The 22,882-nt window shown below is 37.0% G+C and overlaps 2 protein-coding genes across 7 annotated transcripts in view; one reads left to right on the top strand and one right to left on the bottom strand.

Annotated features, from left to right (window-relative positions):
* Gsap (gamma-secretase activating protein) overlaps positions 1–22,882 on the bottom strand; it is a 152,891-nt gene that overhangs the window by 16,105 nt on the left and 113,904 nt on the right. For 2 of the 6 annotated variants that reach the window (XR_013435157.1, XM_078040184.1), the window contains exon 31: positions 7,506–7,910. The exons of 3 other annotated variants lie outside the window; for them this stretch is intronic. Coding sequence is in view for 2 of the 3 variants with exons in the window: in XM_078040184.1 (XP_077896310.1) it covers positions 7,900–7,910 (11 nt within the window). In the remaining variant the exon portion in view is untranslated. Of the gene's footprint in view, positions 1–7,505; positions 7,911–9,401; positions 20,175–22,882 lie in introns of those variants that run through there. One more of the 6 variants, XM_078040181.1, reaches the window with a different exon arrangement.
* Positions 1–22,882, top strand: part of Ccdc146 (coiled-coil domain containing 146) — a 131,790-nt gene that overhangs the window by 90,856 nt on the left and 18,052 nt on the right. Inside the window, exons 5-9 of the mRNA XM_021722447.3 lie at positions 13,065–13,122; positions 14,856–15,032; positions 16,727–16,800; positions 17,600–17,827; positions 18,891–19,077. Of these exons, the coding sequence (XP_021578122.2) occupies positions 13,065–13,122; positions 14,856–15,032; positions 16,727–16,800; positions 17,600–17,827; positions 18,891–19,077 (724 nt within the window). The remainder of the gene's footprint in view (positions 1–13,064; positions 13,123–14,855; positions 15,033–16,726; positions 16,801–17,599; positions 17,828–18,890; positions 19,078–22,882) is intronic.

The following is a 22,882-nucleotide window of genomic DNA, read 5'->3' as shown; positions in this document are numbered from 1 at the left end:
TATGTCAGGAGATCCATAGCTCTGGAAGCTATAGCCAAAAACTACACTCCATAGAACAAGCACTTGGCACACTCTTTTCTCTCCTTACCCTGACTATGACACCTCATTCTTATCCCCAGAAGTGTGGGTGCCCAGATCACTTTTCCTATAGGAGCACTTTTCCCCACACGTTCTTTCCAAACAAGCCTGTGTGAGCTGAGCCCACTTGGCTCACTCTGTCCTAATACAGCAAGCAACAGGGCCCAAGGATTCAACCTTCATCTCCCCATCTGAAACTGTTCCTTAGGGCCGAGGAGGAATGTTACATCCCTTTTGTTACATCCCTTTACTTATCCCAATCTAGAGAATGTCATTTTATGAACTAAAAATGAAATCCGTCACTAGAAGAGCAAATGTTATTTCCAAAATCTCTTAACACTCCTCCCGTGGAGTAGCCAGTGGGTGGAAGAGCCACCATTTAAGTTGAATTTCAAAATTATGGCAGTTCTGGTTTTGAGCCATGGTGCACCTTGTGCTGTGCCTGGATACTAGCCAGAAAGCTGAACCATCTCTCCTAGAATTTGTTACCATTTAAGGTGGCAGAGCTAGCTATTTTTAAGAACAGGTAGAATTGCTGTCAGTACAAATAGAATTCAGTCCTGCCTGGAGACCAGCAAATGGCTTGTTAAAACCCTCACAAGCCCTAGGTTTGGAGATCTTCTCCTGGGATCTTATTTTTCAACAATGGGTAGATAATGAAGGCCAGTTTAATCGAGAGAATTCTACTCAGAGGGGGAAAAAATCAGTATTTTTTCTTTCAGTCTAAACTTGTTTTAAACTCACCACTGAGATCTATAAAAAGAAAGCTATTTCTGTGCTCTGTAAGCACTCTTTCAGCTGAGAAAATAATGAAATTAAAACAATTGGTGGTTGTTCATTAGTATTGAAAATATGAATGTTTGACATTTCGTGAAAGGGTAAGAAGAACATAAGGCAGTTGATATTTAAATTGTTTAAAATTTCCAAGTATTCCTGCCAAGAAGGAAAGAAAGAATTCTTGCCTTTTAGGTATAGATGGGCAGATTGTTCACTGAACTACTTGAGATAGGGAGGGGATGGTGAATGGTAATTTACTGTGAACAAGAACATCCAAAATGTCCAAAATGCACATTTACAGAAATGCGTAGTGTGGATTCTTTTTAATTTGTGACATATGATGCTTTAGTTTGAGCCAACTCCCTTGCATTTTCAAATATCAGCTCAAGAATTAACAAGCTTTCACACACACACAAAAATGATACCAAAGGAAATACCAGGCAAGAGTTACAGGCCATGTGTTTTCATTGGCTTAACATGCTTAATATGACATGATAAGTCACTCAACACCCTCCCCCTGGAAAAAAAGTAGATATTTCCATCCCTAGATTTAAAAAAAAACAGCCAGTGAGAGAAAACTATTCATCCAAATATACAGATGACATTTGTCAGGCCAGTACAATAAACTCTCATGTTTTTCACTTTCTAAATAATAGAAGCCCAAATAACTAGCACCCCTTCACCCCAGCCCCTTTAGGAACTTCTGAATCATTGGCAGCTACTAAGAACAACATCTTGTTCAGATACTCTTGAAAAAGAATTTATAACTCAATCGATTTTCTACTGTTTTCACGATAAGCCCTTTAATAAATACTGATGGTCAGTATAATTACCTGGTTGGTTCATAATTATGCTACCATAGTCATAGTTTTTGGATTCCTTTCATTAACAACCTCTTGATAAATAGAATACATAGGTTACATAGGAAAGAATGTGTCTAGTTACTTTATCATTTACTTAGATTATTTAAATAGGTTTTAATTTGTGACATATGATGCTTTAGTTTGAGCTAACTCCCTTACATTTCCTGTGAAAAGGTTTTTCAATAGTCTCTTCAACATTTTCCTCGCCTTGACTTTGGGGATTTCCCTGATTCCTAGTAATTCCTAAAACGTTAACAGCAAATACATCATGGCCCTCATACTAAATCTGACGTATTTTTAAATTTTTTTTTAGTTGTTGATGGAATTTATTGTCTTTATTTTTATGTGATGCTGGGGATCAAACCCAGTGCCTCATGCATGCTAGGCGAGTATGCTACCACTGAGCCACAACCCCAGCCCCTAAATATGACATATTCTGACAAGTCTCAGCTGGGGAAAGAAGGCCATGGTCAGTCAGTGCTGTTGTCACAGTGTGGACATAGAGAGTGAGGCTGCTCAGGCCTCACATGCAAGCACACACACACGAAGGGCTGTCCTGATATAATCCCGACCTTCGTGACTGTTCACTCTCCCATAGTTGGTTCTCATAGTCCCTGCTGTTGCTCACAGGGTTAATTAGTTATTTTTCATTCTTGGTCCAATAATGACAGCAAAGTAGAAACTAAGAAGCAAACAAATCATGTAAGAAAGAAATGGAAGGATGATTTTAGCAGTGCATCTGGAATTCTAGAGAACATGACAGGGGCATGCAGGCAGGTTCTCAGGGGAAGTCATAAAATCTGTTGCAGCTGTATTTTTTTTTTTATCTTCTAACCTTTTACTTTTAACTTTTTTTCTTGCTCCCCTTGTAGCAACTAATGTCTTAAGTTTAAAATAAGTTTTTCAGAGTATAATCCTCAAATAACAGAAAGAAAAGCACTTGAGATACTCATTTTAAAAGTAGATTCATCCCTAAAACTAAGGATTCTGAATTCTGCCCACACCTCCACCCCAGCGTGACAGTTGAATTTTCTCTAAATCCTACATGATTCTGATTCAAATTAGAATTTGAGAATGGTTAATCCCCCAAAATGGTACTCAGCTGCAGTTACATGTTAGGATCACCTGAATCTTCTTTTAGTAATCAGTCTGCACTTAAACACTTTTGGGAACCAAGATTGCTCAGCCTCTCTCAGTGACCAGTTCCAATTCTGGAAAGCTTCTACCCTGAGATGGTTATTAGGTTGGTTCAGAAACCTTCCTCCTTGCATCTTCTACCCATTCATGCTGATTCTACTCCTTATAGTAAAGGATTTCTCTCACCCATGACAATCTATTAGGCTCCCCGCATTGCTTCTATACTCACAGACCCTAAAATCCAAAAACCTTCAATGACATAGCTTCAATTAAGACTATTTTACTGCAGGAAGCAAGTAAATCCTAAGGAGCTTTGATATTGAAGCACCCCTTGGTCCAGAAAGCTGAAAATTTTTATATTTAAATTTTAATGTGAGTTTAAAAGGTTAGGAATTAATTAATATATACCAAGAAGTACATCCAAAAATATTTTGTTGGGGTTGGGGATATAGATTATTTGGTAGAGTACTTACATAACACGCACAAGGCCCTGGGTACAATCCCAGCACCACCAAAAAAAAAAAAAAAAAAAAAAAAAAAAAGTCTTGTTCCAGTAATGCCTTGCAAAAATGAAAATCAAAGGAGAAAAAGGAAAATTAGATAAAGATATTTACTACATCATTTTTTATAAAAGTGAGAAATTGAAAGTAATCTGAGTTCTAGGAAACATGAATATTTAAATAATTAGTCCAGAGGTACTGACTCTAGAGTCAATTTGAATGTCAGTCTAGCCTTGACTACCTGGGAAAATGCTTAACTTTTCAGTTTCTTCATTTATATGATGAAGATAAAAATTGCTTAGCAAGGTTGTGAAGGTTAGAAATGATATATGTAAAATGCCTGGAATGTAGTAGGTTAAATATGTGATAAATTATATTTAGGATTGTTTTATTATAGTATGTATGCCCTAGAAAACCTTGAAAATAGCTATTAAATCATTAATTATGAAGTCTATTTAGCAACTTGAGAAAATAATAACTGTTAAGCAAAACTGGATTTAACTATGCATACACATTTAATATAATCTTATTTAAAAATGGAGAAAATTAAAATGACCATCCATGGTGTGATAGGGGTAGGATTATGATCTTTCTCTCCTTATAAAAATACTTATCTTTTAAAGGAAATAGAAGTCAGTATCTCTTAATAAAAAGAAAATTGCATAATAGAAATTTAATTAGCTTAAAATGTTCTATAAGAATTAGCCATATATATTTGTTTAAAGAAAAGACAACTTTATTTACTTATTAATTAATTCATTCATTCTTTTATTCATACCAGGGATTGAATCCAGGATGCTTAACCACTGAGCCACATCTTCAGCCCCTTTTAAAAAATATTTTATTTAGATACAAGGTTTCACTAAGCTTATTAGGGCCTTGCTAAGTTGATGAGGCTGGCTTTGAACTCGTGAAGACCATTTTATTTAAAGACTACAAGTCCTATCTTATGGGATAGCTTCATGTCACCATTTTGAAAATCAAAGGCAATCAGGTTGCCTTTTTAACCAAAAGATAGCAGCACATTACCACCCCCTGGTGGCAACATGCCTAAGTGTAGGATCAATATATGGGAATTAAAATATCACCAATTTTTCAAACTCTAAAAGGAAAGGTGTTAAATTAAATATCATCAGCTCTGAAATTTCAGTTTCAGTTTTTGACCTGGAAAGTTAACTTATATTAAATTCAGTATGAAATATATTGTGGCCCTATCTTTAATCTACATTATTATAAACGGAATTTTATAAAAATGAAAGCCAGTGTGCGTGCACATGCTTTAGCTCCCTGTTCCCACATATACTGACTAGTGGATATAACCAGTGGATCCTTGGTAAAACCAGCAGACCTAATTCTCCATGCATTCCCAACTTTTATTTTATAGCTGTTCTATATTTTAAAGTTTGTGTTAATCAGGTATAGAAAACCTTAAGACGTTTTTGGCACTTAATAGTTAGTCATTGAATGCAGAATAACAAGAAAAATGGAAATTATTACTCTTAGACCTCATCAGGAAGTCCAGTGGACGAAAATGAATTCAAAATGTGGTTATTGGAAGAAAAAAATAAACAAGTGATCATATCCAACCCACTAATATTTATTTTGTTTAGAACATTCAGGCTAACTCTATTTGAAGCAATTTCTAAAATCTCATTTTGGCATTATGCCACCTATGCCTAAGAGTTAAAATAAAAATAAAACATAAGTGATCTCTTTTTTATTATTCTTATTGAGTGAAAGAAAGCACATTTTCCCATTTACTGTCTGTACTTCCTGATAGTTTGTTTCTTTTGTTAATCTCAACTTGTAGTGATGATTGGCTTTCAGAAAAAAGTCTGGCATTTCTTTTTACGAATGGGAGTTATGTCTTAGTGATAGATGATGTTTAATTTAATTATGTCCTTGCTAACCTTCTGTCTTCTACATTTGTCTGTTTCTGGTAGAGAACTGTTGAAGTCACCCACTACAATTATAGATTCTTCTATTTCTATAGTTCATCATTTAGGCCTTTTGTATTTTTGCCCTCTGTTGATAGAGCAGATGCCTGTAAGGGATCATTATGTTCTCTTGAATAATTTACTTCTGTGTTCTTGTGAGATGACCCTCCTTAGCCCTACTCACTTTCCTTGCTCTGTACTCTGCTCTGTCTGGAATTAATACAAGTGAGTATCCCTTTTTCTAAGTGCTTAGAACCAGATGTGTTTTAGAGTTCAGAGATTTTTGGATTTTAGAATATTTGCATAGACTTTACTGATTGAGCTCCCTAATCCAAAAGTTTGGAATCAGAAATTCTGAATATCATATCAGCACTTAGAAAATTTCCAATTTAAGAACATTTTAGATTATTAGATTTTCAAATTTGGAATGCTCAACCTGTACAGGGACTCCTGTTTTCTTTTGATTAAGATAGTATATCTTTATCCATCCATTTAATTATATACATATACACACATATGTATTTAAAATGAATCTCATACAGACAACGTTTTATTTGAGCTTTCTTTCTTCCAACTTGTAGTCTTTTAATTGATATTTACCATGATTATTGATGTATTTGCATCAACATTTACCATATTTGTCTCTGTATTCTATTTGTCATCCTTATCCTTTGTTTCTTCTATTTGCCATCCACTTTTTTGTCTGCCTTTGGGGCTTTGAGAATTTTACACGATCCCCTTTTACCCTTCCTTAGCAATATCCACTGTACTTCTTTTTTTAGTGGTTGGCCTTGAGTTTGGAATATACATTTACAATTACCCAAGATTGCTTTCCATTATTCTACATCACTTCAAATACCTTATAATAATCTAACTCTTCACTCTTATCCTTTGTGTCATCATTATTTCCTATATATAAGCATAATAAATTCATGCTTATTTTTATAAGCATACATCATTGAATACAGTTGGTATTATAATTTTGAACAAATTATATCAATCGATAATGAGAAAATTGTTTTTGTTTTGTCTAAACTTACTCTCTGATGCTCTTCCTGTATATAGATCCAAGTTTTTAATCTACAACATTTTCCCACTAATGAGCTTCTTTGAACATTTCTTGAAAGGCAGGTCCAATGGCAACAAATTCTTTCTATTTTTTTGTGACTGAAGAGCCTTTATTTCTCCCTAACTTTTGAAGAGTAATTTCACATCGATTTTTCCTGCCAACACTAAATATTTCACTCTGGTGTCTTTTCTTTTTTTTTTTTGCATGGTTTCTGAGAAAAAGTCAGATATAGTTCTTTTCTTTGCTCGTCTGTAAATATGATGTTTTTCCCCTAACGTCTTTCAGCATTTTTTTCTCTTATTTTCTGTAATTTATATATGATAGTCCTAGGTGTAACTTTTTTGAGCATTTATCTTGCTTGGTATACTTTGAGCTTCCTAGATCTATAATTTGCTGTCTGACGTTAATGTGAAGGAAGTTATTATTGCTTCAAATATTTATTTTGCTTTTTTCTCTTTCTGTCTGGAAATATGTGCATGTTTTGCCTTTTGTAACTGTCCCAAAGTTCTTGGATATTCTGGGGTGGTTTTATTTGTTTTTCTCTTTGCTTTTCAGTTTTGAAGGTTTCTATTGAAATAACTTCAAGAATGGAGATTCTTTATTTACCTGTGTCCATTCTACTAATATTCTATCCAGAGGCATCCACCTAGCATTTCTTTATTTTTTCTTAGAATTTCCATCTCTCTGCTTATGCTGCCCATATTCTTGCTTGCTGCATTTCTAACATATAACATAATTGTTTTAAGTTCCTAGTCTGATAAATTCAAACATCCTTGCCATACCTTGTTCTAATGCTTGCTCTGTCTCTTCAAATGGGGCTTTTTGCCATTTACTATGCTCTGCAGTTTTGTCTTGATAGCAAGACATAATACACGGTGTAGAAAGCACTGCTGTAATTAGGGCTGCTGTGGTGATGAGGTGTGGTCCAGGGAGGCACTCTATAGTCCTGAGTGTGGGTTTCAGTCTTTTAGTGAGCCTGTGCCTCTGGACTCCAAACTGCTTGACTGCTTTTTCCACCCACCCCAAGCTCCTGAGAGAGGATGGCTAGAGTGGGTTCTAGCTGGGATCTAGTTCTTATCATCGTCTCGATGGCAAAATGTGTGACTTATGCAATCGAGGGGAGAAATAAAGAATGCTCACATGCTTCTGCCTTTGTCAATGCTTTATTCACTTAAATCACTCAATACAATTTCACTCTATGAGTTTTTAATCAAGAAAATGACAATCCTTAATGCTAGGCACTGCAATAGACATAATCAATTCACAGCAAATAATTCTAGATTAATTAATTCACAGCAAACAATTCCAGATTAATTCTAAGCACTGCAAATACACCTAATCATGATAGGCTAATGACAGACATTCTCTCTGTGTGCTAAGCTCAAGTGCCAGATCTAAAGTCTCAAGCCTTAGGCTTTAAGTCCATCAGATGTACACTCAGACCATGGTGATCAGGTCAGGAACCAAGGCAGGCTTCTTCTGGGGTGGAGCAGTGGCTGAGGAGGTGGTCATAGGGAGAAGTCCTTTTCTCACCAGAGTCAAGAGGCTGCTGTAGAGTTTGAGAGCAGCGAGAACAACACAGAGGATCAGGCAGATGAGGAAAGTTGGGATGTTAGTTCAGGTCCCCGTCAGGCTTTCAGGCTCGTGTGCATCAGTGTCGGCTGGCTGAATGTTCATTTGCTCCATTACTTATAACAAATTTGGGGGCTTTTGACCCCCCTTTCAATCCCTATCAGCTGCAACCGGGTCTCTCAGTTATGTCATTTACCTTGGTGTTAAAACATCTGGTCTGGTGGTCCCCATCCTGATTTTCTCACCTTTCCCCCTTATCAGTGAGGACAGCATGCCAGAGACTTCACTCTGGGTTTGTCAAGGTGGGGAGAAGTGACTTGTTTGTGCCTGAGGGCCATACTGGCGGGCTCCATTAGGTAGGTGGGCCTGATCAGACCACAGGTTTCAAACTGGAGTTTTAAAATGGAGTTGCTTAGGCTAGGCCTAAGGCCCTCCTTACAGTCTTCCATGTGGACTACTAGAGCCAACTAGTCAGTAATTTTATTTTTCCCAGGTGAGTGAAGCTCTAATAAAACCTCAATGGTTAGTCTCTCCTGAGGACAGGCCTAGGGGATTTTATCCTATATTCACCCTGAGGATCAGGTCAAGCTCATGAGTCAAAGCTCACAAACTCTGCCCCCTGGAGGTTTTGACTCTCAGACATCCACACTGAGCCTCCAGCAATGCCTCAGTTACAATTTAGATTTTTCTATCAACACTTGTGATTCTCTGTATTCATCTATTTATCCCTCCAATTTTAGTGGCGGTGGTTTACCCTGTGACCTCGTTTTCTTATGGATATATTTCTCAGTTCACTTGGCATTTTACTTATTGCTAGAAAGGAGTTGCAAGTGAACTCCTTGCATATAGGAATGGAAATCAGAATAGTTTTAGAATAGTTTGCTTTTTTTTTTTTAAACTAGTTTCTCCTCATCTTCTGTGTATGTAAATTCTGGAATCCCAGAAATCAGTCCTCAGCCCTCTTTCTATACCTTCTCCCAGAGTGGCCTTCAAATGGGTTCTGGCTCTAGGAACTGTAGAATAATTCCACTGTGTCCAGTCTCTTCTACTAAACATAACTATGAAACTGGGTGGAACACATGTAGCATACATTTTCCTCTGAAAAGTAAATAACAGCAGGTATATTGAGGGAAATGATCCTGAAGTGGTGGTGAGTTTGCCATTTTTCCCCTCTGATATCTCTTAGCCTGAATGTTACAGCTAAAATCCAGAAGTGGACATTGACCTGGGCAGACAGAACCCCAGAAAAAACTAGTTCTGGTTCAAAGATCATGAAAGGAACTCAGAATGCAGACCCCGATTTTGGTTTTTTCTCCCCTACATTCTCTCACTCTTCAGCTCCCAAGCAACACTGAGGCAGCAATGACAGAGGCCACTTGCAGTGGAAGACCACAGGAGCCAACATTCTAAGGAGAGGCAAACTTCACTATTTTAGAGCTACGATTCCCCAAAGAATAGGAAGATTCCCTTTGCTTATTTTTTAATTTTCTCTCTATCATCCCACTGCTTATCTCCAGATATAAGTTCAGTTGCCAAAGTAGCACAGGGCAACTAAGTCTCCATTTTTCTGGCTGAAGGTTAAAAAGAAAGAAGATCAAAAGATCCAAGTCTCTAGGAAGTACTGAAGGGATCTCAGAGGAAGAAGAGCTTGTACATGTGAACTCATTCATGTGTTCATGAACTTCTGGGCTCACCCTCAAGCTGAGCATTTGTGTATCTGACCCTAAACAGCTTACTGAAGTCTTTGAGGACTGAACTAAGGGAGTTCATTTCCCACATCCCAAACCTGTCCAGGGTGGCACACATAAAGGAAAAATCTGAATAGTACTGCAAAGGTGCTGAAAACTGAACTGAAATTAAAATGAGAACCCCCATAATCTTGACTGGACCCTTTGACACAAACCTAACTAGGTCTGGAAACCAAAAATATCAATAGTTGTCATAGAATTTAAGTAAAATCTGGAATCTCATAGAATGTTCAAAATATTCAGGCTATAATACAAAAGTTGTCATATATAAATAATCAGGAAAATATCAGCTTCCATGAGAAAAGACAAAAAGAATGTATCATTGAGATGAGAAAAGTGTTTGAGTTATGTGACAAAGAACTTAAAACAGCTATTATACGCATACTCCACTGTCACAAGCGGTTACTATAGACTCAGTCTGAGGTGCAGTTAGATTCAATAAAATCTATTTTATTAATGCTCATCACATTTCAAACACACATCCTAAATCCTGAGTCTACACCCAAGGGTCCCTGACGCTCACCCGTGACATGTCTTAAGTCTGGGTCGCTGGAACTGGATCTGGGCCAGAGGAGTCTAGTGCAGGGGGGACAACAGCGATGGAAGTATCAGTCTTTCTGTCCTGATCCTGTTAGTCCCATCACTCCCCAGAAGTCTGGGGTTTTTAAGTCCTAGTTCAGTTGTGCTTATAGCTGATAACTGGGTAAGGTCTGGGTGTACATCCCGGGTGTAGACTCTTACATAACTAACTTAAGTCTATTTGGGTTCTGCAATTTATCTAAGTATTGCAGTTCACAGTACATCATGGGCACATTGCTTATAGTCACTTATTTATTCAACACACACACTAATTAATATAATAAGCAGTCAATAATCCTATAATATTTATGATGCTTATATCATCCACAAACAATTCCAAACAACTTTGTAACAGTGGAAAAAATAGTCTCAGAAAACAAAACACATAAAGAACACTTCCTTGCAAATTTTAGAGCTAAAAGGTACAGTAACTAAAATTTAACTTAATTGACGGGCTGAATAGAAGATTGGAGATGATAGAAGTTATTGAACTTTGATAAATAAATAGAAATTATCCATTCTAAGCAACACAGAGAAAAGAGACTGAATAAAAATGAACAGCATTAGGCGTGCATGAGACAATAGCAAAAAATCTCATGTTATCACAGTTGCAGAGAAAAGTATGAAGTGATGAATAAATATTTGAAGCAATAACCATTGAAAACTTCCCAAATTTGATGACATAAACCCACAGATTTGCGGAGCTTGATGAACCCAATCAGAGTAAGCCTTAAGAAATACTTTCCAAGTGCATCTTAATACAACTTCTGAAAGCTAAAGACAAAAAAAAAATTGACAGGAGCAAGGCATGGAGAAGCTTCAAGAATGATTCACACTCATAATTTTGAAAAGTGACCCAAGTGCCATGGACTGAGAGGAAGAATAGAAAAACAGATCTCAGAGGGGAAGATAATGAGTTGTAATTCGAGGGGATAAGAAGTCAGACTTCAGCTGGGCTGTTTAGTAGTAACACATCTTCAAATGTCAGTGGAATCACCAAACTCTGTTTCTAGCTCCCAGCAGTCCAGTGCAAGTCACATCCCCTCCATCTTTTAGCTTTGGCAACTAGATCCCAGGCCTTCCCAGTTCAGTGTGACTGGGAAGACAATAGTCTTTACTTCCATTCATTGCCAAGAATTAGTCCCATGGCCCCATCCAAATGCAAGGAAGGCTATACAATGTAGACTTCTTGTGTATCCAGGGAGGGAAAATGGCATAACAAAGTCATGGCAATGTGTTTGTCACAGGGGTCAAAGGCAGAATTCTTACGAACCAAACACCCATGAGATAAAAGTACAAGGTATGCACACAGGGTCTTCCTGTGAATTCATATCGGAGTTCCTAATAGTTTGGAAGGGAAATAAAAGAGGATTGTTCTCAAGTTCCCACATGTAATACTCCTTTACACTTGCCTCCTGGCCTAATCTGTCCTTCACCTAAAACATCCATTGAATCCCTTGGATATCCACCACCCAACCACATCTGCAACTATGTTCCCCTCTAATATTATCCCTCAGGAATTCCGTCACACAAAACTAAAGTGAGTTCTTGAAATAACCCTTCTTCACACCTCTGAAAACAACTGTGGAGTCTTCCCTTCCATGACTTACGCCAATTTTTTCTCCAATCTGGATATAGAACAATGTGATGCAATAGGTCATTCTGAGGGAAGTTATATTTCCATATGCATAGCCTTCTCATTTAGCATATAAATTATGCTATTTCAAATAATAAAACAAGGAATAAAACTAATGTCAGTCATTCTATGGATTCATGTGAATATTTATTGGGTGCCAACTACATGCAAATGCTTTTTAAAAAAAAAAATTTTAGTTGTAGATGGACACAATACCTTTATTTTATTTATTTATTTTTATGTGGTGCTGAGGATAGAACCCAGTGCCTCACATGTGCTAGGTGAGCGCTCTACCACTGAGCCACAACCAGAGCCCCAGGAAAATGCTTTTTGAGTCATGGCAATACAGTGGTAAACAGGACAAAATCCCTGCCCTCATGGAGCTAGGTTTTCTGCTGGCCAAACTGACAAATACATAGTGTAGTTTCAGGTTGTGATGGATAGTATATAGAAATTATAGCAGGACAAGGAAAGAGTGATGTAGAATGCTGTTTTAGATAGGATGATCCAGTGCCTCTGCAAGAAAGTGATGCCAGGTAAAGCTCTACATGAAGTGAGGAGTGGCCTGTGCAGAGATCTGTGGAAAGAGCAAGCCAATTGCAAGGATCAGAAAAGGCAAAAGTCTTGGGGTAGGAACAAGTTTGGCAAGAAGGCCAGTGTGACCAGAGATAGAGGGTAGCAGGCAGTAAGACTAGAAAGACAATGTATGCAGGGCCAACTGGGCTTCCCTATGGTGCTGGGTGGTAATTCACTTTCATGAGCAAGGTTGGAGGCAGGCAAGGAGGGCCAGTTAGGAGGCTGTGTCAGTAACCCAGGCAGGTACTAGTCCTCCATTGCAGGTAGTATAAAGAAGGCCCAGAGCCTGCCTGGAAGGAGCCTGAGTCTAGAGGGAAGGCTGTGCTCCCTAACAGTTATAACATGCTAAGAGGACTTCTCCACTGGGTGTGTGTACTCAGTGTGTGTACTCAGTGTTGTAGGGGTGCTGAGGAGAAGGAAGTGCCTCAAATGGGCCCAGGGGAGTTGGTAAGCCCATCATAAAGAATAGATATCAGGGTGCTTGCAGATAAACTTGGGAACAGACTATGAGAAGAGAAAATAGAAAGTTATAAAGACAGAAAGAGCTTGCTCTTTTGTATGTTCTCTAACTTGATTTCTTTTTTCTTGACAGTTTAAGAGAAGAAAAGGACCTCATGTTAAAGGAATTTGAGAAGATACCTAAGCCAGGAGTAAGTATAGATGATTTAGAGTTTGTCAAATGCAGCTAGATCCAAACATCCTTTTATATAGGAATCTTCATCACAAACAACATACCCTGAAACATTTGAAGACTGAAAAGTCATGACTATTGAAGGTGTGGAAGAGAGTATCTATGAAATTTCTGGAGTAAATTTGAGTGGTGTCTATCATAGGCTTTAGCTATTTTGCATCTAATCATTTATCATTTAGTTCAACAATATCTGCTTTGTTTCCAAAAAAAAAAAGGAAGGTTTTATGTTGAGCACTTAAAAACAGTATTTTTGCTATAGCTTATACCCTACATAGCTTTCTTAACTCCTCAATTTATTACAATAACATTTTTAAATAAAGAAGATGTATTACTTATCTATTCCTGCATAGCAGACCATCCCCAACTTAGTGGCTTAAAACAACAATAATTTCTTATTTTCTACAGTTCTGAATTCTTCAGGTCTGTGCTGGCTCATTTGGGGCTTGTGTATGTCAACCCTGTACCAGGCTAGTTGGTTTAAGGTCACAGTCACTAGTTGATCCCATGATAGTAGAAGGGTTTCCATCCTCAGGAGAGGGCAAATTCCAACATGCAAGAACATTTTGAGCCTCTGTTTAAATCATTTTGCGTAATATCTCAGTAGTCAAAGCAATTCACATGGCCAATTCTGGAATCAAGATATAGAACAATAGGCCTTTCCTTTTAATAGAAGAATTGCAAATATATATTTCAGAGAGGCATGCACACCCTGAGGAATAGGAGGAATTTGTGACCATTTTTTATACCATAGATAATAAGTAGAAAGATCATCCTACATCAAATATTGCATTTGCATTCTGAATGGTTATATTTTAAAATTATGTTGATGATTTAATTCCATGGCTATCCCAAAAAAACCTATTTAGCATTTAGTAAAATACTGTTACTTGTACATAAATACATCTAACCACTGTTTGCAATACAGATTTTATAGGAAAAAGCATTTTGAATTTTAGTTTCAGGTTGTAGATTACTAATTTTACTCTTTCCTGGCAGCAGTGGAAGGAGGGACCTACTCAGAAATCCCAGAGCAGGTTAAACAGACCCATCTACTTAGACATTAGTATCATGTATCATTTCTGAGTATAAGAAAGCTTTTTTTCTCATAAGTCAAGCATTATCTGGATAATAAGCCATGGGAAATGTAATCTATTCTGAGTCTGGGGTAGAGGACCTTTGGGGAAACATATAGAAGCTAAAGAAATAATAGTAATGAGAAAGTGGAGCAGTTAAGAAATGGAACGAGTTGGACATCTCAAATATGAACCCTCTCATCTTCAGTTCCCATGTGTGACTCCAGTTAACTATAAGCCAGATATTCAAAGATTATTTGCAGCTGATTTTGTCGAATCCCAAAGCTACTAGAAAACAGAATGGACATTGTCATTAATTTTTTTAGTATGAAATAAAAATTGACTCAGAAAAGGGAAACATTTAAAAACTTAAGCATTAGTTTAAAAAATTCAAATAAAATGTTTAATTAAGCATGCAGTATAATTGTCATGTCCTTGTTGAAGACAAGCATAAGTCTTGTCTTCAGAAAGCATAAGTTACATTTAACTCTGTAAGAAAACATTCATGCACTTCAAAATAAATATAATCAAACAGATAAAATTCTGTTTCATTCCATTTTTACATAGATAAATGTTTGCTCAGACTATATAACCTGATAATTTTCATGACTTTTTAAAGGAAATGGAGAAGAAGATGAGAATACTCAGAGACAGCACTGAAGAATTACGTAAAGAAATAATGCAGAAAAAATTAGAAATTAAAAATTTGCGGGAAGATTTGACATTTAAGCAAAAGCAATTAGTAAAGGAACAGAAGGAACTAGAAGAATTGCTGGAACACCAGGTTGTCCTAAAGGTATGGTGCTTATAGTTTAGGAATATTTGAACACTGTACCTGCAAGGATGTAAAAATACCTTTGTATAAGGTTAACTACATAGGTTTGACAAAAAGGTATACTGTCTCACAGATGTGTGTTTTGGAGGATCCTATCAAACTAAACCTAAGTTCTGAGAATTCACAAAAATACTCTGGAGTGTTTGATAGATACTATTGTTTTACTTTAAAGCCCTGGCTCTGGGAGACAGGCCTCTTTAGACATCATCAAATATTTTTCAATATTAAAAATAAAAGTGTCACACTTTTGCTTCCCTGAAGAGCAACCAAATGTCTAATCTCTTGTGTGTATTTGTGTTATCTTATCCTTGTCTATTTAATCCACTTCTTGTCCTCTTACCATAAAAATGATAAGGGGCCTGTATTTATATTTTAGGAGATAATTAACTAAAATTCATATTTTAAGAAAAATGTATGATAATAAGTTTCAAAACAATTAATATAACCTAGAGTTGCTTTAAAAATAACTATTTTTAGAGGTATTTTTATAACGATCTGAGACCCATTGACTTAGAGGACAATTCTGGTGTATTTTGACCTCTTTTTCCTTGAGTCTAAGAGCGATTGGTCAACATGTGCCCAGCTGTTGCCTGGAATAGAGAAACTAAGCAGAGATGGATTTATCAGGAACCCAGTGAAGCATAAGCTTCAAGCCCCTCACCTACATGAACCTCTTCCAAGGGGCCTGAACTTAATTTACTATTTGCAAGTTTTTACTCTTTTATTTGAAGAGGGACTCCCAAGTATAAGTTTAAGTCTCACAAAATATGGACTTGCCCCAGAATTGAGCAAGGTTCCACTGAAAGATGTTCTGCCACAGTGATGTGTTCAACCTCCATGCCTATGTGTGACTGCAGGTTCCAAAGTCCAGTGTGATCCTCAGGCAGGAGAGGGCCCTAATGTAACCCCTATCATGTACATGTGACTCTTGGGCCTGAAATTTCCATGAATCCACAGACCACAATGGAAAGTGGTATTGGATAAACTTAACTTCTGATCTTAAATTTAACTTCCTGCCATTTATTCTCTATTTAGACTGTGGGGAAAAATGGTTTAACTTCTAGCATGAATCTTAGGCAGGGTTCCATAAAAGCAGTGCCTAAGATATTTAATAATTGAGGGAGAGCTCTCAGTAGGATCCCACAGGGGATTGGGGAGCAGGATAGAGCTGGAGAAGATTCAGGGTCAAAATATGGTTTCTACAGTGGAAGAACTCTTGTCTTAACTTGACCCCATGGAGTTCCCTACATCTTGAATTGTATGGCAGCAGCTATTGCCCACAGGCAAGGGGTATGGGCTGTTTTACTGACATTTAAGTCATTGGTCACAGCCTGTCCCCATCTCCACCTCACCACCCCCAATACCCTGCTCAGCCAATGGCAACACAATGGAGAGATTAACGTGAGCTATTGGCAGGTGTTCACTGCAGCATGTAAGGGAAGAGCACCTCCATAAAGGGAATTTGAGCAGAGGTCCAAAAGTCTTTGTCACATTCATTGACACCCTCTTTAAGACAATAACAAATACTATCTTATAAGATCAGTGTGATAGTAAGAATTCTACATATTATAGTTCCTTTTTCTATCTCATTTGCTTGTCTTGATTGTTTCTGGTCCAAGACTACATGATATAACATAATTGCATTTCTTTACTAGGATGAAGTGGTCTACCATCAAACTGTTCCTGTACAGATTGTAAAAGAGATTGAAAAAATGGCACGCAGAAAAGTGTAAGATTACTGCTTTTATTTTGAATCTTTCCCAGACTAACCTCCCCCAAGTAATGTGAGCACACTAAATCAAGACGACTAATCACTGGACATATCAAATTAGTATCATCATTTAGAAGTATCTGCTTTTGGCCCTGTCTCGGTTGTATATATCAAGTTCTTTAAAAGAAAGTTGTACAGCAAATTGCTATCATTCTTATTTATTTATGGGTCAAGATTCTGTTTCCAATTTATAAATAGTTTTTATGGAGAACTTCAATTGACTTTAACAGAGGTAGGGATGCATTTTTTAAGCTGGTTAGAATTTCATGGTTTAGAATTATGTTATCCAGCCAGCATCCCAAATGATGGTAACTCTTCACTTCATGAGGATATGACACCATCAGACATTCAGAACAGATTTGGATTCAGAGGTCATTGAAGAAATTCTCAGGGTTTCAAAGAACCAAAAAGAATAAAGATTATTGAAGATACAAGTATTATGGAGAAATAATATGATAAATCTGCTGACTGATTTTAAAAGAGGAGGGGGAAATGCAATAGTAATGGTTCCAAAAACCAAGCTCACCAGCACCAAAGTTGAGAAATTCAGATCAGTCCCAAGAAGCTAGTTAGGATGTGGGTAGAAGTAGAGGAGACAACAGGATCTGGGATCTGGGAGGAAGTAGAGAAGCCTGGCAAATTCTGTCTTCAGTAGCACTTGGACACACCTCTGACATCACTGAATTAATGACTAACTCTTTTGACAGGTTTTGAGCATGGGCTTGAAATAAGGTACTCTTGTGTGTGTCACTTACAGAGAAATGGAAAAGATAAATATTATCTTGGAACTTGAAGTCAGAGAGCTAAACGACTCCCTAAAGAAAGTTGAAAACAAAATTAGTGCTGTAATAGAAGAGAAGGAGGATGTAATGAAGGAAGTTGAAGGCAAAAGAACCTTGCTTGAAATCAAAGAACGAGAATATAACCAACTAGTCAAGCTATTGGAATTAACCAGAGAGAATGAAGCCACTTCACTAAGTGAAAAGTTAGTTATATTTATGTGTGTTGTCATCTAAATTTTTTCTTCAACATATAAGCATCGATTCAGAACATACTCTCAAATGGTTTTATTTTGATTAAGTAAGCCTTTTTACTCTTTGTTTCTTTTTATTTGTGTGTGATACTGGGATTGAATCAGGGGCACTCTGCCACTAAGCTACACCCCAAGTCCTTTTTATTTTTTATTTTAAGACAAGGTCTTTTTAAATTATTTAGGACATTGCGAAGTTATTGGGGCTGGTCTCAAACTTGCCATTCTCCTGGCTCAGGCTCCAGAGTAGCTGAGATTACAGGCATTAAAATAATTTTAATCAGTTTTTTCTATTAATTAAAAATGTTATTGGACTGTGGATGCAGCTCAGTGGTAGAGTGCTTACCAAGCATAAACAAGGCCCTGGGTTAAATCCCTAGGACTGAAATATATATATATATATAAATTTATTATCAATAAAGCATTTTGAAGTACCTTTTCCATCTTTTATTCATACTTTTCCTCAATTCTCTGTGACCAAATTTTAAGGACAAAATCCATTGAAGTTTCTGAAATGTACTTCCAGACAATTATATCACTGGTGTGTGCTCTACAGTTCAGAGATTTTATGAACCAATAAATGATGTTTTTGAAGTAATCCTGATTTTTTTTCCTAATAGAGACAAATTCATGATGTGATTCCTTAGAAGAATTTTATTTCCTTTTTTTTTTTTTTCCAGTGCTGGTGATTGAAGCCAGAGCCTCATGCATGCTAGACAAGTACTCTACCACTAAGCTACATCCCCAGCCCCAACTTACCATTTTTAGATAAAATTTTAGAGAAAGTAGGAGCTTCTCTCTCTGATACTCTGTTATTACAGTTAGGAGTTTTATAAAACTGTAATTCAAAATGATACAAGTTCACAAACCTGGTAACTTTGAGCATTATTTATATTTATGATTCTAACATGAGAATAGTTTTGTACATATGTACTGAGATACTGTCTTGATCAATTTTGAAAAATGTGTAAGACAGCTGATAACAGATCATTCTCATTTTCTCCCTGTACCTGGATAGAGGGATCTTAGATCTCAATATACGAAACAATGTCATCGACAAGCAGAACTACCATGATGAGTTTTCTCACAAGCAAAGAGAGAAGGAGCGAGATATTCGAAATTTAAAAAAGATGGAGATGCTCTTGAAAGTGTCCTCAGATTCACTTACTCAAACTCAAGCCATGTATAAAAGGCTTCAATTAGAGGTGAGTGCTGCAAACTTCTGTCTGGTTTTTAAACTGAGTGCCATCTTTTGAAGTAAAAATATTTTGGGAAGTTGTTTTGCTAACTATAGAGAAAGAAGAAGAAAAGTAACAGGGAAAAGGCAGTTTTCAAATGCATCAGACCTAGTATAGAGTTTTTTGCCCTGTGTTTTTCAATCTCTTTTTCTTGCCCAAGACCAGAGAAATGTCTTATTTGGATCAGATATCAGCCTGGCTAGGGAAGTAATTTAGCCATTTAGTTTTAGAAGACTAGAGGTTTCACTTTAGGGTAGGGCTGAGTGCATCACTGTCTTTATCAGTCGAGAGATTCAGAATGGCACCATGGCAGACTATGTCCATTAAGGACCAGATCAAATCATGTATATATCAAATCATGTAAATGTGGTCAGTTGGTCTGTACCTCCAACTAGCCAGGGCAATCCAGATTCCAACATTGTTTTCCTTTCTTTAAACTTTTTAAAAGGCTAAAGAAATTTTTATAGTTAGGATAAGATTATGAATGTGGATGTTTTATTACAGTGGAGAAGACTACATCATCAGGCCGTATTGATGAACCTCAAAATGTTTCTCAGGACCCACTCTCACTACCTGAATGACTACAATTGCCCACTGGCTATTTTCTGTAGGTCCTATTCCTTCCGTGTCCAACTATACTCCATTTTTCTACTAAATTAATATTGATGAATATCACTCACCTATGAAAAACATTCAATAGGTCCTTTTTTCACATAGTCATGGAAAGAATTGGGAGGAATCATAAAGATCATATGGTCCAATCAAGGCAAACAAGTATCACTCCAAGAATCAGCGCCATTTATTTGGTGGCAGCTCCTCATAGTGACCGTGTTGCCAAGGATTCTGAGGCCAAGCACTGCCTTGTCAGATAGGAGCTCTGTAGTCAATTAGTGATGTCTGTCCCAGGCATGGAAAGATTTTCCATGTATTTCCTACTTCTCATCAAGTTCTCTTCAAATTAAGTGCTGTTCCTTCAGTTGGTCCTTTTGCTATCTCTTCATTTCCTATGTGACATGCTTATAATACTGTTACTTGAGTTTTCAAACTGATCTTTGTACATTTCACTGCAAAAGAGAAGGATATGGCTCTCTTTTAGATCCCTGTTCACCATGTGCATATTTCTTGTCACTCCATGATCCCAGTATGCTCAAGTCGTAATTTCAGTTAGTTCAGAATTTAAGGTTCACATTGTTATGAACATGTAAAGTCTATGCACACCTGAGCCATGTAATATTATATAATTGCCCTTTCTTATAGAACTTTACACTCAAGAATTTATAATCATCCTGTTTTTTCTTTTTTTTTTTTTTTAAAGAGAGAGTGAGAGAGGAGAGAAATTTTTTTTTTAATATTTATTTTTCAGTTCTCGGCGGACACAACATGTTTGTTTGTATGTGGTGCTGAGGATTGAACCCGGGTCGCACGCATACCAGGGGAGGTGCGCTATCACTTGAGCCACATCCCCAGCCCCTGTTTTTTCTTTTGTATATTTTCCTGTGTACTTATTAGTTCAGCCCCTTCTCTCCAGTTGCATGAATTTCCTCTCAGTGTGTTAAAACACATTTGATAGTCCACACATTTAATTTTCTTGAAGAAATCATTCCTGAACCTTGTTAGTGGCCTCTAGCAAAAGACAACAAGAATATTCTTATATTCAAATGAGTTGTTTAATCACACATTGCAGCAAGGGAGAACACATACCATAGGGAATTGTAGGAGGTCTCAGCAGAGGGAATTAGAAAGGAGTAGAGGGTATTAGCCACACTTGGACTTGTATCATGTGATGTGGGAAATGGTGTAAGGAATGAGACTTAGCCTTGAATTTGGATGTTGTCAGGAGATGAGAGTAATTTTATGGTTGAGTATCTTAACAAATCTTAGAGAAAAGACTAGATGGAGGAAAGCTGTAATTGGTAAAGACTGTAAGTGGGGGATGTATGTTGTTTTGTGGCTTGGACGACATTCATGTTTTTGTCTGTATTCAAACACAATTATGAAATGGTCTTGTTTTTGTCTTGCTCCATCATAATCACACAGTGGCTTTGTCTGAAGTTGATGTTCTGTGAAATTGTTTAGGATCAACAGAACACCAGGGCTTAGCTGTGAGTGCCCAGCCAGCTCCTGAATATCGTGGCTGTTTATCTCTTTCTCAGCCCTCTGACCTGTTACTAACTCATTTCTCTGTGTGCCTACTGCCATGCTCATTTTTTAGCCTTCTCTACCGTCTTGATGATATGCTCTATCTCCCTTCTGCGATTCCTTATTCCACAGGTCTGTTTCTTTTCACTACCTTTTTTGGGAGGATACATGCTCCCAATAGCTTACTGAGAAAATGAGACTGGAAGGAGTTTTTAAAGACTTTTCATGTCAAAAAATGCATGATATAAAATATTTTTCTTTCATACTAGCTGTACATATAATAGTTTAACTGGATATGGAATTTTAGGTTGGAAATAATTTTCCATCAGCACAAAGGCATTGATCAATTATAGCTTCTGAAGTCACAGTTAAGAAAACCTGGTATCATTCTGATTCTGGATCTTTATGAAGACTTTATTCCATGCTGGAAGCTTTTTGGATCTTAACTTGCCACCAGAATTTTTAAATCTCATAGGGCTATTCCCACATGTGGGCTTCTTTTTTTTTTTTTTTTTTTTTTTGCGGGGATGGGGGTTGCTGGGAATTGAACCCCAGGGCACTCGACCACTGAGCCACATCCCCAGCCCTATTTTGTTATTTTATTTAGAGACAGGGTCTCACTTGGTTGCTTAGTGCCTCACTTTTGCTGAGGCTGGCTTCAAACTTGTAATCTCCTGCCTCAGCCTCCTGAGATACCAGGATTATAGGCATGTGCCCCTGTGCCTGGTGGCTTCTGTTTATATTTGTTTCTCTGGGCACTTAGTTGGGTTTTGTGTGTGGAAATGTGTCATTCAGTTCTGAGACTTAGAACTATTTCTTTACTTTTGCCCCTCCGTTTTGTCTTTTTGATCTGCAATGAGGGGGCTTTCTTCAATGTTTTCTTCTAACCATTTACTTTTTAATCTGGCTCTTATATTTTGTATTTCCATAAGCTCTTTTTTTCTCTCTGAATGTTTCTTTTTTATAGTACTCTTATTCATATTTAATATCTTCTCTTATCTCACTGAACATACTAGTCATGATTTCTACTTCTTCTTACAGGAACTTTATTTTCTTTGAATTACTTTTTCCTGGATTTTGTTGTTTTGGTTTGATTATTTTGATCTCTTTCTTATTAAGAACTTTCCTCCATTGTGTGGTGATCCTTGGCTACCTAATTATATTTAAGCATGGGACACTATAAATCTAACTAGGCTCTGATTCCAATGGTAAGACTTATAGATCGATCTAGCAAGACACAGAGTACACAGGAATGGCCCCTGTCAAAAGAGTAGTTTGCAGTGGAATGCTCACATTCTCCAAATCTTAACAAATAAAAACTATTTATACTATGACTACCAGCCACTGAGTTCATAAAATAGCACCCATGAATATAAAACTAAAAGTAATTAAAATATATTAAGATACTCTCCTTCACTGATTTCAAGAAAAAGCTCAGTTATTGTCCTAGAACAGTTTCAGTAAGATACTTCCTCTTTGACATATGACTTTTAATTAGCTTGGCTACTACCCACAGCTGGCAGTACTTGAAAATAGGAGTCAGGCCAGTCACTCCCTGAAAACTTCATACTTGCATGCAATCCAAGAAGGGAAAAGATTAAAAAGTGAGTGTGCAGATGGTTCTGGCTAGTCT

The sequence above is a fragment of the Ictidomys tridecemlineatus genome, chromosome 2, assembly GCF_052094955.1.
Source record: "Ictidomys tridecemlineatus isolate mIctTri1 chromosome 2, mIctTri1.hap1, whole genome shotgun sequence".
In the NCBI taxonomy this organism is placed as follows: Eukaryota; Metazoa; Chordata; class Mammalia; order Rodentia; family Sciuridae; genus Ictidomys; species Ictidomys tridecemlineatus.
This window is presented reverse-complemented; position numbering and strand designations above follow the sequence as displayed.